Here is a 14,383-nt window from a genome sequence, read left to right as displayed (position 1 = left end):
GGGGTAGGTGGGGAGCTGGCAGCAGCCCAGCCCTGCCAGCAGCCCCCCGCTCAGCCCCCCGCCATCCCTGGCCAGGGCCCCGCTGCGCACTGTGGGCAGGGCAGGATGAGACCCAGATTGTGGGACCCTCGCGTGGGAAGAGGGGCTGGGGGAGCCGGGGGCTGTGCCCAGGGCTCGGCCGAGGCCAGCGCTGCCCGCGGAGGTCCCAACCGTGCCAGCCCCGGGGCCGCTGCAGCTGCCCGCAAGTCTTGGCCGCGCGTCCGTCCATCCGTCCGTCCGTCCATCTGTGGGGCCCAGCGCCGGACGGCCGAGCCCCGCTCCGCCCTGGGCGGCCCCGCAGAGGAGGGGCCCCGCCGCCCCCTCGCCGGCCGGCCGCGGGAGGCTGGGCCACCGGCCGGCTTTAACGGGCCGTGCCGCGGCCGTGCGCGGCAGAGCGGGAGCGGCGGCGGCGGCACCGGAGGATGCAGCCGGACCTCCCCGTCGGCGACGCGGCGCTGCGCAGCCCACCGGCCCCGGAGCCGTCCGGTGGCCCCTTGCCGGGCCCCGAGCCCACCAAACCACCCTACAGCTACATCGCCCTCATCACCATGGCCATCCAGAGCGCGCCCGAGAAGCGCATCACGCTCAGCGGCATCTACCACTACATCATGGGCCGCTTCACCTTCTATCGCGACAACAAGCAGGGCTGGCAGAACAGCATCCGCCACAACCTCTCGCTCAACGAGTGCTTCGTCAAGGTGCCCCGCGACGACAAGAAGCCGGGCAAGGGCAACTACTGGACCCTGGACCCCGACTGCTACGACATGTTCGAGAACGGCAGCTTCTTGCGGCGACGCCGGCGCTTCACCAGGAAGAGGGGTCTCCGGGACGTGCCAGGCGCCAAGGGGGACGAGGGGCGCGGGAAGCCCCCCAGGCACCGGGCACGGGGGCCACCTGCCACCCCGCTGCCCGAGGAGGTGAAGGCGGAGGGGGGTTACGCCTCGCCAGTGGCCGCAGGGCGCCTGCCGACCCCCCCCGCGCCGCCTGAGGGTGCCGGGGTGCTGGGGTTGCGGCGAGCCCTGCGCCCGGCAGCAGCTGCCCAAGGGCGGGCAGCCCTTCCTATACCTGCCGGATGCCCCGCAGCCAAGGGGCCATTCTTCGCCCCCCCGGAGAGCCGCCCACCCAAGGAGACTGTCTTCGGGGGGCTCCCGGCCGCCTTGCAGCTGCCCCGGCCAGGTCAGTACCCGCTGCCCGGTGAGCGCCCGGCACCACACCCTGCCCTGCTGCCCACCCGGCTGCCCACCCAGCCCAGAGACCCCCCGCAGGACTCTCCAGCCGCCCCTGGCAGCCCCCCTGGGCAGCTGGAGGGCGAGGAGCCAGCTACCCCCGGGCTGGGACCAGGCCAGCCCTTTGGGCAGGTGCCACCCACATTCCCTGGCACCCTCCTGGGCACAGGCAAGCCCCCCTCATCCTGCTTCCTGGAGGGAGAAGGCTACACACAGCCCCCCCTGCCCGTTTTCGGCTCCTTTGGCCGCTCAGGGCCCGAGGCGCTGGGCAGCAGCTACCAATGCCGGGTGCAGGCGCTGAGCTTCTGCGTGAAGGAGCGGCCATGCGGCACGGCACTGGAGCATCTCCTGGCCGCGGCCCCCCCGGGCCCCACAGCCCCCCGCCAGCCACCCTTCGGGGCCGCGGGGCTGCGGGCAGGCGAGCAGAAAGAGCCGTGGGGGCCGGGGGGCACCATCCCACTGCAGGGGGGCAACGGCTACCCGCTGGGGCTGCCCCCCTGCCTCTACCGGACACCCGGCATGTTCTTCTTCGAGTGAGGGACTGGCCCCCCCAGGATGCCCCCAGCACCGAATAAAGCACGTTCCCCAACGCTGCCTCTGTGGTCTCTGCGCCCCGCTCACGGTGGGCAGCGGGCAGGGGCAAGCCGGGGACCCTCTGCTCTAGCCGGGGCGCTGGCTGGGGGACGCGTGTCCTCGAGGCCACCCAGCACAGCCCCCGTCCCCTCTGGCCCCTCCATCAGCGACCACCAGCTGGATGGTGAGGCCGTGGGGGAATGGGGCATGGCCCGGGTCAGGGCACCTGCGTCCACGTCCTGCGTCCCTGGGAGATGCTGGGGAGGGGGTCCTGCTGTGACGTGGAGACCCCCGCAGCCCTGTCCCAGGGTGGCAGGAGGGAACCTGGTCCGGGAGGGGCAGGGGTATGTGCTGTGGCAGGAGTGAGCCCCGATGCTGCCTCCTGTGCCCAGGACTGCTCAAAGTGCCCGGTTTTGCCCTGAGTGCCACATGTGGCAAGACTGGCACTAGCCTCAGCGCATGGCATCCGCCCTGGAGAGCCTCTGGGGAGAGTGTGGGGGCTTCGTGGGTTGGGGGCACAAGGTGGGGGCTCTGTGCTGAGGGGGACAGGGCTCCCTTCCCTCTGTGTCCCTGCACAGGGCTGTGCCAGTGCCCAGCCAGGGTCCCACCGGGTCCCTGCAAACACCCCGAGTCTGGGGCAGCCCCAGAGCCGGGCTGGGCCAGGGGCTGCGGCTGCAACGGGAGCGGCTGGCGAAGGAGGATTCCTCCGACCTGAATCACGCCGGGCGGCTGCTGGTGAGGAGGCACCGGCTGAGTCACCGCTGCCGGCACCGGGCTGGGCACTGGGGCTTGTCCTGGCTGGCTGGGCTGGGGGACACTGCAGGGGTCGGGGGTCCCCACACAGCCCTGGGCTGGGACCTGGACGCCAGTCCCTTCCCACACACCACCGGGACACTCGGGCCAGCATCTCCGCAGCACCGAAATGGGGTCAGAGCGATGCTGGCAAAGCAGGGGGGCTGTGCCCATGCCCACCCTGGGCTGGGAGAGGGGGGACCCCAGGAACAACAATACCCGGACCCCATGGCACAGCCAGCCCCAGGGTGGGCACAGGGGGAGGATGCCAGGCTGGCTGGGGCTCTGCACGCTGCTGCGGGCAGTGGGTGTGTGGCAGAGACCCCCTCCCCAGCCCCCTCGAAGGCAGTGGGACCCCAGTTTGACCAGTTCCGGGGGTCTCTGCGGGGGCCGTGCTGGCACCGAAGGACAGCGCTGGCGTCACTCGGGGACCGCGAGCACCGTGGCCGCGTCAGCCCCGTTATCAGCCCCCAGACAGCCGCTGCCGGGCCATGGCCGCGTCCCAGCCCTGGGCAGGGCAAGGGGGGGCCACCCTTCGTCATCGGCGGAGCGGGGACGGCCACGCAGCCCCGGGCTTCTCTTTTCTCCCCTTTTTTTTTTTTTAATCCCACCCCAGTGGAAAACAATATTTGAGCGCCTAGATCATGCTGGCGTCTCCGGAGCGGCCAGCGGCGAGCGCGGCTGACCTCAGCCCCCTCCTTTGCGCAGTCCCCGGGGGCGCGGGAGGAAGCGAACGCCGCAGCCGTGCCCAGGGGCCGTCTGGTTCCCACGCAGCGCGGCCGGGCCCGTCGCCCACCCCGGCTCCTGCCGCCCACCCGGCTCCCGCCGCCGCCTGGGAACGCGCAGCCCTGAGCGATGCCCCGCGCGGGGGTCCCTGTGCTGGGAGCAGCGTGGCATCGCGTGGTGCATCCCACCCCCCACCCACCCACGGGCTCTGGGGATGGGGACCCTCGTCCTGCAGAGCCTGGCCGCCTCCGCTGCCCAGGGCATGCAGACCAGTGCCGGCCATTCCCCCGGTGGTCCACTTCTCCGCACCCACCCTGGCTCCCAGCTCCCGGCCGCGCACCCGCTGCTCTCCCTGACCTGCCTCCTCCCCGGCTCACCGCCAGATCGCAGTGGGTGGCCTGGCCCCCAGCCCGCTCGCCCGCTCCCACCATGGGCTGTGCCGGCACCCCGTCATGGGGCGAACCTGCTGCTGCTGCCAGCGGTGCTGCCAGGTGCTGGCACAGGTCTGCCCGCTCCCCTTCCCTGCCTGTGCTGCCTGTGGGACCCCTTGCCCATGGGGCAGTGTGGGCACTGTGGGGATGGGGTGCAGACAGGGGCAGCGGGAAGGGTGCTGCTCAGGGCTCTGGAGTTGGATGCTGCGGATACACGTGCACGTGCCCCAGACTGTGCCATGTGTCTGTGAGGTGAAGAGGACCCCACACATGAGGGATGGTACCAGGTGCCACTGCTTGTGCTGGAGCAGGACCAGCGCTGCCACCGTGCCCATCGGCCTCGGCAGGATGGGTCCCATCCCTGCAGCTTCACGGACTCCCGAGCCCTGTCCTGCCCCTTGGCCAGGACTGCGGGACGGGACCACAGCTGCTCCCATGGGTGCCAATCCCGCAGCCTGCTCCTCCAGCCCCAATAGAGGTGCGATAGGTGCCCCCATGGGGTCCTAGGCTGAGAGAGGAGGGGGCTGGGGAAACCAAACTGAGCTGTGGGGTGGGATCCCCCACCCTGGGCTCGGGGTAGTGCAGTGCCCGCACATCCCCATGCTGCAGCCGTGCACATGCAGGGCTGTGTCCAGGAACCGAACCCCCAGCGTGGCTCGGGGGCCAGCAGCATCTGGGGGTGATGGCCCAGCTGGGAGCCCCATGGGCCACCTCGTGCCGGGGCCCTGCAGCCCCCATGGCCCAGCGGGGCCAGGGCAATGCACGGCTCCTGGGGCCAGACAGGAAGGAGACGTCACCACCACAGAGCGTAACTCAAACCAGATGGGGCTGTGCTGGCTTCCAGGCCCGCAGGGTGGTCACCGACAGGAACCGGTCAAAGGCTGCCGGCAGGAAGCGGCTGGGAGGGACGCCCGCGGTGGAGCCGCTGTCCCGGCCCGGGGAAGCCTTAACTGCTTCGGGGCCAGCTGCAGGTCCATGGGGCAGAGGGGCACCGGCCCCCCACCAGCCCTTCCCTGGGCATCCCACCCCACTTGGGCAGAGACTGTGAGGATGCCTTCACCCATCCATCCATCCATCCATCCATCCATCCATCTCTCCCCCATCCATCATCCATCCATCCATCTGTCTCTCCATCCCTCCATCCTGCCATCCATCCATCCATCCATCCATCCATCCATCCATCCATCCCCATTTCCCCCAGCACCCTGGGGTGCTCAGAATTGGACACAGGATGCAGAGACTGGACCCCCCCCAGCACCATGAGCTGCACCATCCTGGCAGGGACACACCAGGTGGTCCCTGACCCAGCACAGCCAGGAGCCCTCTCTGTCCCCTCCGGCCCACGGACAAGACGCCGCTTCCCGTCCCCTCCTCACTCACCTGCTGCCCTCAGCCCACAGCTGCACGGCCCAGGTGGGTGGGGGCAGTGGCCCCCCCGAGCCCCAGGGATGCAGGGCAGGCGCGGGCAGCGAGCAGACCTGTACATTTATTTACAAGAAGGCAAGAGCCGGGCAGGGCTCTGGCATTGGGGAGGGCCCCACGAGCCGTGCCCCCTGCCCCGTGGGGACGAGCCCAAAGCCCCTTCACCTGCTGCAGCCAGGGGGGGGCAAGGGGCCGCTGCCTCCACACCTCTCCCCAGGGTTTTTTCCAGCAGGCGCAGAGGGTACGGGCGGCCCCGGAGCAAACACACAGCCCTGGCGTGGGGGGGCTCAGCCGCAGCAAAAGCCAAATCTGGAGGGCAGGGACCCCCTGCCAGCCCCCCAGCCCCTCCTGCAGCGGGCACGGCTGGAAGCTGCAAAGCCCAGCGGATGCCCACCCTCCGGCAGCACCGTGGCACCCCGAGGGGCACAGGCAGAGGGGAGGGAGGTCAGAGCGAGGCAGAGGAGCGGGAGCAGCCCCCGGTCCCGGGGAGCCCCTGCACACGGCCGGGGGAGCTGGCGGCCGCAGCCACCGCCCGGCAGTTCCTGTGTGTTGGTGGTCGGGGCTGGAGCGATGCTGCGGGAGCGGGGCGGGGGGGCGTGGGGGGCCCGGGCCAGCTGCTCTGCATTAGGCTGCCTCGCTCATCTCGATCCGGGGGGGCCGGGGAAGCAGAGGTTGTGTTTTTCCCCCGCTGGCAGAGCCGCAGGGCAGGGAGGGCAGGAGGAAGACAAAGCCTCCTTCTTCCCTCGCTGGCTCCCAGCTGGGGACGCCGCTGGAATCGTGCTGGCCGCTTCCTCCCTTCCTGTGCGAGCAGCAGCTCGGGGCCAGCTCCGCTCCCGCGCGCTCGGCCGGCCAGGGCGGAGGCGCTTCGGCCTCGGCTCCGGTGCCAAAGCACCAGGGCGAGGGTCCGCACCTGCCCTCCGGCATCCTCACGCCGAGCCATGGTGCTGGGAAGGGAGTCGGGCGGTTTGGGGTCCAGCGCCAGCGCGGGCAGGGCAGGGCTGCGGCATTTACAGTCCTGGGCCCGTGGGGCGAGTTCCTGGGCAGCGGGAAGCACGTGGGGCAGCCCGGGCAGCGTGGCTCACTCCGGGCAGCCTCGCTCCTCCGAGGCGGCGGGAAGGAAGCGTGAGCGGAGCAGAGGTGCTGTGGGTCGGGCATCGCGCAGCCCGGCCAGGGGTGAGGTTGGAAAGGAGCGCTCAGGAGCAGCCTCGCAGTCCGAGGAAATCCAGGCAGGACGGCTGGCTGGGTGGGCACGGGGAGGGTTGGCTGGGTGGGCACGGGGAGGGCTGGAGCCCTGGGAGCCCAGCATGGCGCTGCCAGTGTCCCCAGCAGTGCGTCCCCGGTGCAGCGACAATGCCTGGGGTGGGACGAGCTCGGCAGAGCAGCTCCGCAGCGGTGGGTGCAGGTGCCAGCCCCCGAGCAGTCCCGCAGCCGCTGGGTGCCAGGGCGAGGTGGCAGCCCCGGGGGACGCAGCAGAGAAGGGCCCGTGGTGGCAGTGGTGTGGGCACGGAGCAGGGGTGCAGCACACGCCGCAGTGGTGCAGGGTCCAGAGCAGCCATCTGGCAGCAGCACGGGCAGGGAGGGGGCTGCGCAGCTCCAGCCCCTGGCCCCCGCGGTGGAAAGCACGGAGCCTGGCGAGGTCCTGCTGCCAGCCAGGGGCAAGACGGACGTGGTACCCTCTCAAGCGGTTCCTCTCTGGCCTCGATCGCGCGCGGCTCAGGCTCCCCCAGAAGCCCCCACTCAGACACCCAGCGCCGTCAGCGACCCCGAGCTGGTGATCTTCTTGAAGCGGTTGGCAGCGCACACCCCGATGAAGTTTTTCTGTAATGGGGAAGCGGAGAAATGTTCATCCTACTGCAAGGGCTGCGGCTCCGGAGGCCGAGCCGGCCCCAGCTCCCCGGGCTGGGGAGCCGGCAGCCCCCTGGGCACCCACTCAGCCGGGCTGGGTGGAGGGGGAGCACAGGGCAGGAGGAGGCACAGGGCTGATGCTGGGGGTCATCCCCTGCATTCTGTCCCAGCACCACTCCTGCCCCTGAAACGTACTCTTGGGATCGGCTCAGGGGAGACCACCACGAAGGGACTCATGTTTGAGGGGTCTCCACCTTGGGGGCACCCAAGCAAGGACCCTGGTGCTGGACAGCCCTTCCTCCGGGCTCAGGGGTCCCCAGCCCTTGTGCCCCGGCTGCCAGCAGCACAGCGAGACAGGGCCATGTCCCAGATGCCACTCGCCATGCCAGGCAGAGGCTGGCAGCCCTCTGCCCAGACCCCCCAGACGGCACTGACCCTCCTCCCCGCGCCAGCCCCGCGCCCCGCACACCTTCCAGCGCCGCCGCATGACGTATTTCTTGAGCAGCACCTGGGACTTGAGCCGGCGGTTGCAGCGCTTGGCCTTCTCTGCCAGGTTGTTGAGCCAGGGATGCTGCAGGCACTGGCCAGCACTCATCCGGGCACTGGGGGTGAGAGGAGCCCGGGTCACCCCCTGTCACCCCCTTCTCCAGCCACCGGAGAGCCTCAAAACCCCAGAAAGCTGCAGGGGAGGATCCAGCTGGAGGGATGCGCCTGGGGACCAGTGGGGCTGGGCAGGACCCCGAGTGGTCCCGCACGCATGTCCCGCGTGGGGCAGGTGACCCTGGGGGGATGCGGGGCTCTGCCAGGGACAGGCAGCAGCCAGGGCAGGGCCCCAAGAGGTTCATTTGGCACAGGGCATGGGGGGACACTGCTGGTGCCAGTGCAGAGGGCAGCCCCTCGCTGCCAGGTGGCTCTGGGGGTGCCCACCCCGGGACCCCCGCGGTCGCTGCCGGCCTCGCACCTCTTCTCCTTGATGATGAGGTTTGAGACGAAGTCCTTGGCCTCGTCGGAGACACTCTCGAAGGTCTCCTCGTCGAAGTACCAGTTGGCAGCCAAGACGTTGTTGAGCGTCTCAGCATCGTTGTCTCCCAAGAAGGGGGAGAGGCCGCTGAGCCTGGGGGCACAGGGGGTGAGGAGCTGAGTGCCCTCAGGCTGTGGCCCCTCGAAAACCCCCCAGAATGGAGCAAACCTGGCCAGGGCTGCCGTTTCCTGCCTGCAGATGTGGGCACAGACAACCCCTGGCCCCACTCACTGTCCCCCCCAGCCCCCAGCCCCACCTGTATCTCCCCATCCGGCACCCTCCACCAGCCCACCAAGCCACCGGGTGCCTGAGATGTGTACGGCTTAGGGACAACTCCGTGCCCGGAGCAGCCCTGTCCTGGCACTCTGGCACAGTGCTGGCAGCCCCCCCCAGCCCTGACGTACAGCATGTAGGTGATGACGCCCATGCTCCACATGTCCGTGGAGTAGGAGACCTGCTCATAGTTGACCACCTCGGGGGAGAGGAATTCGGGGGTGCCGAAGTTCACCTTCAGCTTGTCCTGGGGGTTGTACCTGTGGCCGGGGAGCAAGTCAGCAGGAGGGGGACAGGCTGTGCCCCCAAACCACTGCCCCCCAAGTGCTTCCCTCCCCAGCCCTCCTATGCCAGCCAGGGAGAGCCGAGGCCACAGCCCAGAGCGGGTCCCGAGGTTCCCAGCACCCCGAGGGTGCATGGGGCTGAAGGGTGGGAGCGGGACAGGGAGGAGGGATGGAGCCGGGGGGGAAGAGGGCACCTTCGAGCCAGCCCGAAGTCGATGATCTTCACCATGTGCCCGGTGGCAGCGACGCAGAGGATGTTCTCGGGCTGTGGGGACAGGGAGACCATTGCCCCACTGCCAAGAGGGGATGTACCCAGCACACGGGTCTGACAGCTGAAGGGGCAGGACAGGGGGTCTCCAACCCACGCCAGAGCAATATCAGTTGGCAGGCAGCCCTCCCACAGCTGGCTGGCATTAGGGACATGCTGCCCTCATGGGCACGGCAGAGCTCAGGCTGGCACCCAGCGCTCCCCGCTTCAGTGGCTGCAAACACCCGCTGCCCTGCCATGCCCCGACCTGCCCCAGCCCCATGAGCAGACGCCAACCCCTGCTGTCACCACCAGCCCCTGCTGTCACCCACAGTCCCTGCTGTCACCCCCCAGCCCCTCCTGTCACCCCCCAGCCCCTGCTGTCACCCACATCCCCTGCTGTCACCCCCCAGCCCCTCCTGTCACCCACAGCCCCTGCTGTCACCCCGGCCCCACACCTTGAGGTCGAGGTGGAGGACGTGCATGTGGTGCATGAAGCGGATGCCCTCGCAGATCTGCCGGACAAACACCATGCAGTCCACCTCCGTCAGGTGGTAGTCGTCGTCGATGATCCGCTCGAAGAGCTCACCGCCCTCCACGCTGCGTGGGGACAGACCGCGGGGTCAGACGGGGCTCCCTGCTCCATGCCACCCTCCTGCAGAGCCCCCTGCCCACCCCGGGCACCCTGGCCCAGCCCCACCGTGGAGATGCGGGTGCAGTGGCTGAGCAGAGCCGCGGTGGGATGCGCGTGTGCTGGGATTAGACACCCCCTGAAGGCAGGCACAGGGGAGGGGGTTACCCCAAAACACCCCAGCTCCGCAGGTTTAGTGAAGCAGAACAGCCCCAGCACCCCTGGAGCAAGCGGGCAAGGGGAAAGGAGCTGTGTGGGAAGGACTTGGGTCATGTCCATCCTCAATGCAGCTGCAATGGAAGGAGATACCATCCTGGCCGGGCAGAGCTCGAGGCTGCCTCCGAGCCCAGTGGGAGATGAGGAGGTGCCCAAGAAGGAATGGGTGAGGTGAGGGACATTCCCTGGTGCCAACCCCTTCTGCTCGGCAAGCAGTTGGTGCATCTGCTCCATCTCTGCAGCAGGCCCTGGGACGGTGCCCCTCACTGGGGCATCAGGCCCCACGTGGTGCTGCCCCGGCACTCACAACTCCATGAAGAGGATGATCTCCCGGGGCGTCTCGATGGCATCGTAGAGCTGGATGAGGTTTCGGTGGTTCAGCTGGTTCATCACGTCGATCTCCAGCAGCACCATCTCCTGCAGAAAGAGCCCCGGGGTGGTGTGGGGCGTCAGCCTGGGCCGAGCCACTGGCACAGGGACACACTGGGCACGACACTGCCACCCAGCACCTCGACCATGCCGCTCGCTGGTGGTACCATGGCCAGGAGGAGCCCCCCACCCCAACATTGGTCAGACCTTGTCCTTGGCGCCCTGCTTCCGGATCACTTTGGCTGCCAGCTTGAGCCCCGTCTGCTTCTCCGTGCACGTGTGGACTTCCCCAAACTTGCCCCTGGGGAGGGAGAGGGAGAGGTGCCAATGCCATCCATCACCCGGGCTGCTGCGGTGCTGCCCTGTGCTGCCCACCGCACCCATCCTGCCCGAGGCACCAACCCATCACGGCCAGAGAAGTCCCATCCACCCGGAACTGTTGCCCAAGGTCAGGTGGCAGCTCGGGGCAGCGCCAGGACAAAGCCGGTTGTCCTGCACCCTCCCGGGGCCCCTCCTCACCCTCCCAGGATCTCCTTGGAGCTGAGGTTGAACTGGGAGCTGACGCTGGCAGATCGCAGGGTGACAACGCGGTGCGCGAAGGGCGCTGGTGGCGGAGGGACGTCATCTGCCAAGAGAGGAGGGCTGGGGTGAGAAGGGGAGCTGCCCAGCTGGGAGACCCCACCGCCGAGCACCCTGGCATGCCCCAGGCCACGAGCAGGCCCCGGTGCAGGTGAAGGTGGGCACCCAGCAGCGCAGCCCAGCCAAGCTGTGGGTGCAGGATGCAGCCAGGTACTGGGTGCCCGGCTGCAAATCAGGGTGTCCCGGCCGCCTGCTGCACCAGAGGACGCAGCATCCCCTGGTGGGTCCCTCGCCACTGCCCGCAGTGTCGCCTCGCCGCACGGCACCCACCCAGCCGCATGGCACCCACCTGCCACCCGCCCTCTCCCCACCATCCCGCGTGTCACGCTCGCCCTCTCCAGGCCACGCTGCCGCATGTCACCCTCTCGGTGCCACCACCCCACCCTTCCACCACCCTCCATGCCACCCCGCCGTCCCAGGACAGACCCCATGCCCCCAGTCCTGGCCCCCCCTTCCCCTGAAGCACCCGCCGCAGCCCCAGCCCTGCCACCCCGCGGGGACAGCGGTGCAGGATGCGGGCACAGCGGTGCGGGACACGGGGACGCGGTGAGACGTGCTGTCCCCTGCCACCGGCCGGGCTGTGGCTGTCACTCCCAGCCTCCTCTTCCTCCTGGGCAGCCCTGGCCGCAGGGACCGTGCCAGGCTGCGGCCGGAGGACCCTGCAGAGGGGACGCGCCGCATTTAGCCCTGTTTACAGTGAAACAGGAGCCCGAAGGCCACCGGGTGGGCGACGAGCCAAGAGCGTGAGCCGGCAGCGTGGCAGAGCAGCGCAGGCAGCGGGCAGGGCTGCGGGCAGCGGGCAGGGCCATGGGGCACCCCTGGCTGCCGCCCCGTGGAGGGGCCTGGGTACAAGGGCGAGGCGGGCAGCGCACAGCCTTACCCAGTATCTCGAAAGGGTCTTCCTTCCCAAAATCGGGGGTGAGGTAGGGGCTGGGGGGCGGCTCTGCTTCCGTGGCAGAAGGTTGCCCCCCGGGGCCAGGCTGTTCTGCAGCCCCGGTCGGACCTGGGGGTTGCCCTGCGGCACTGGGCAATGTCCTCTCCGGTGGGGTGCCAGGGCTCCCTGTGGGTACAGGGGGCTCCGGGGGCTGCAGGTCCCCCGGAGCTGGCTGGGCAGGGCCAGGCTCTGCCGGACCCTCTCTTGGTTCCGCCGCCGTGGTCTCCTCCGGTATCATCTCCATCACCGGCGCCCGGGGCTGCTCCTCCCTGGAAGCAGGAGCAGATGAGCAGAGCCCAGGCAGCAGCCCCCCAAGCCCTGCGCCCACCTCTGCCCAGAGGGACCCCGGGCTCCTCGGGGAGCAGCAAGGGGAGGGGACTCCATGCCAGCAGGGTGTGGGTACCTTTGGCAGGTGGCTGGGCAGCTCAGGCTCTGCAGCAGAGCCGGGCGCGGGGGCTCGGAGCCCCTTGGCTGCTGCTGCTTCTTCGTCCCCTCCATTTTTGCCGCCGTCTCCCCGTCACCTGGAGCCTTCGCGGCAGCTGTGGCCGCCACCTCGGTGGGCTCTGAGCCCCCAGCCCCAGCCTCTGCTGCAGCTGGGGGGGCTTCCACCTCCGCAGCTTTCTTCCCTCCATCCGGAGCCTTCACAGCATTCGGTGCCTTCTCCTTTGCAGGCTCTTCTTTGCCTCCACCCTCAGCCTTTGGTGCAACTGGGGTTTTTTCCTCCTTTGCAGCTTTCTTCCCTCCATCCTGCACCTTTGCAGCATTCGGTGCCTTCTCCTTTGCAGGCTCTTCCTTGCTTCCAGCCTGAGGCTTCTTTGCAGCTGGGCTTTTCTCTGCCTTTGCTGCCGCCTTCCCTCCATCCTGAGCCTTTACGGTAGCTGGAGCCTTCTCCTTCGCAGGCTTTTTATCAGCTGGGCTTTTCTCTGCCTTTGCAGATTTCTTCTCTCCGTCCGGAGCCTTCGCAGCAGCCGGGACTGTCTCCTTCTCAGCAGCCGTGCTTTTCGCCTTTGCAGGCTCTTCTCTGCCTCCGTCGGTTTTTGCCTTCCCTCCTTCAGCCCCCGCTGCAGCCGGAGCCTTCTCCTCCGTGGGCTCTGCCTTCCCACCGCCCTCAGCCTCTAACCCACCAGGGCCTCGTGCCTTCCCGGGCTCATCCTTCCCTCCGGCCTGAGCCCCTGCTCCAGCCAGGCCCTTCCCCTCCGTGGCCGCTGCCTGCCCTCCTTCAGCCTCTGCTGCAGCCGGAGCTTTCTCCATCCCAACCTCATCCTTCCCTCCATCCTGGGCCTCGGTGGCTGCCGGCACCTTCTCCGCAGACGCTGCCTGCCCTCCATCGTGCCGCGCAGCTGATGCTTCCTTGTCTGCCGGCGCTGCCTTCCCTCCATCCTGGGGCTCCGGAGAAGTCGTGGCCGTCTCCCCCGCCGGCTCTGCCTTCCCTCCTCCGGCCTCTCCCGCAGCCTTCTCCTTCCCAGCCCCTGCCTGCCCTCCGTCCTCAGCCGCGGCAGCAGCCGGAGCCTTCTCCTGCCCAGGCTCGTCCTTCCCTCCTCCATCCTGCACCTCGGTGGCAGCCGCCACCGTCCCCTCTGGGGGTGCCGCCTTCCCCCCTTGGGGCTGGGCAGCCTGGGGTGCCGCTGGGGCTGCGCTGCCCTCTGCTTCGGGGAGGGCTGTGCCATCAGCCCCCCCAGTGCCGGGCGCGCTGCCCGCTCCACCGTCCTGCTCCATGGAGACTCTCCGGGCCGGAGGCAGCTGCTCTGAGGTGCTCCCGGTTCGGCGAGGCTCCTGCGGGAGAGAAGATGGAAGCTGAGGGCTCCCCGGACCCAACACCCTGCAGAGGGGTATGGCGGGACTCGGGGGGCAGCTCTGCTCCTGCAGAAGAGGGGCAAGCTGCTGCCACCCAGCTGGGCACCGTGCCCCTGTTGCCCAGCCGGCAGCTCCCAGGCTGGTGGCACCGAGCCGGGGGCCCCACGTGGTCGCCAGTCCCTGCACCGTCCCATTGTGCCCCGATATCTGCTGCTCGGTGACTGATCGATGGCCTGACGCCGGCACCTGTCGCTGCCACGGGGCCCCCGGCGCGCAAACAGCCGGCGCGGTGCGGCCAGGGTGCCAATTTAAGGCCACGTTCCCCACAGCGGGGCAGGACATGGCGGCTCCGGCCCCAGGCTGGCGCGGTGGGGATCAGGCGAGGTGAGTATCCCTGGCATGGCCCCACTGCCGCCCACTCCGACCCGCACAGGCAGGTCCAGCCATGCGGGCGAAGCCCCGTCTGCTCAGGGGCCGCGGGGACCCCTGGCCCCAGCGGCCACCAGCGCTGCCCGTCCCCTGCCCGGTGGTGACCACAGCTCCTGCCTGCACGGTCCCACCAAGGGGACCTGTCAGTGCCCACGTACCCAGCCTCTCCAGCCCAGCATCCAATCCCAAATCCCCACTCTGCCTCTGCCCCAGGCTCCGCTGCCCGTCCCTGCCCGGCCACTTCCCCTCACCCTGCTCCAAGACACCCCCCCTGCGCCACCGTCCAGAGCCCAGGACAGCCCAGCCCCAGAATAAACCCACCAGCGACCATCCCAGCATCAGGGGAGCCGCTTGCTGGTCTCACTGGACCGGGAGCTGTAGCAGAGCAGCCCGGGGCTGAGCAGCCCCACGTGCCACAGCTCAGCACGAGGAGCCCGCCGGGGCGGCACGTTCCTCCCGGGGCCGGGGGCTCCGCTCTCCCTGGTACCCCCC

General features: G+C 69.5%; 2 protein-coding genes across 2 annotated transcripts; one reads left to right on the top strand and one right to left on the bottom strand.

The window, feature by feature from the left end:
• Positions 1-461: 461 nt before the first annotated feature.
• FOXS1 (forkhead box S1) lies at positions 462-1,802 on the top strand. The gene is given in 3 exon segments (XM_086623050.1): positions 462-1,046; positions 1,048-1,123; positions 1,126-1,802. Coding segments are annotated over 3 exon segments (1,338 nt in total).
• A 5,144-nt stretch (positions 1,803-6,946) lies between these two features.
• Positions 6,947-13,384, bottom strand: MYLK2 (myosin light chain kinase 2). The gene is made up of 11 exons (XM_086622998.1): positions 12,072-13,384; positions 11,615-11,937; positions 10,615-10,720; positions 10,303-10,396; positions 10,034-10,143; positions 9,338-9,479; positions 8,827-8,897; positions 8,480-8,608; positions 8,016-8,168; positions 7,524-7,656; positions 6,947-7,027 (listed from the first exon to the last, which is right to left on the bottom strand). Exons 1-11 carry the CDS (start codon positions 13,382-13,384, stop codon positions 6,947-6,949), a joined length of 2,655 nt encoding a protein of 884 aa, XP_086479124.1.
• Positions 13,385-14,383: the final 999 nt, after the last annotated feature.

The sequence above is a fragment of the Tauraco erythrolophus genome, chromosome 18, assembly GCF_009769465.1.
Source record: "Tauraco erythrolophus isolate bTauEry1 chromosome 18, bTauEry1.pri, whole genome shotgun sequence".
Lineage (NCBI taxonomy): Eukaryota > Metazoa > Chordata > Aves > Musophagiformes > Musophagidae > Tauraco > Tauraco erythrolophus.
The sequence above is the reverse complement of the archived record's forward strand: the minus strand, read 5'-3'. Positions and strand labels throughout refer to the sequence as shown.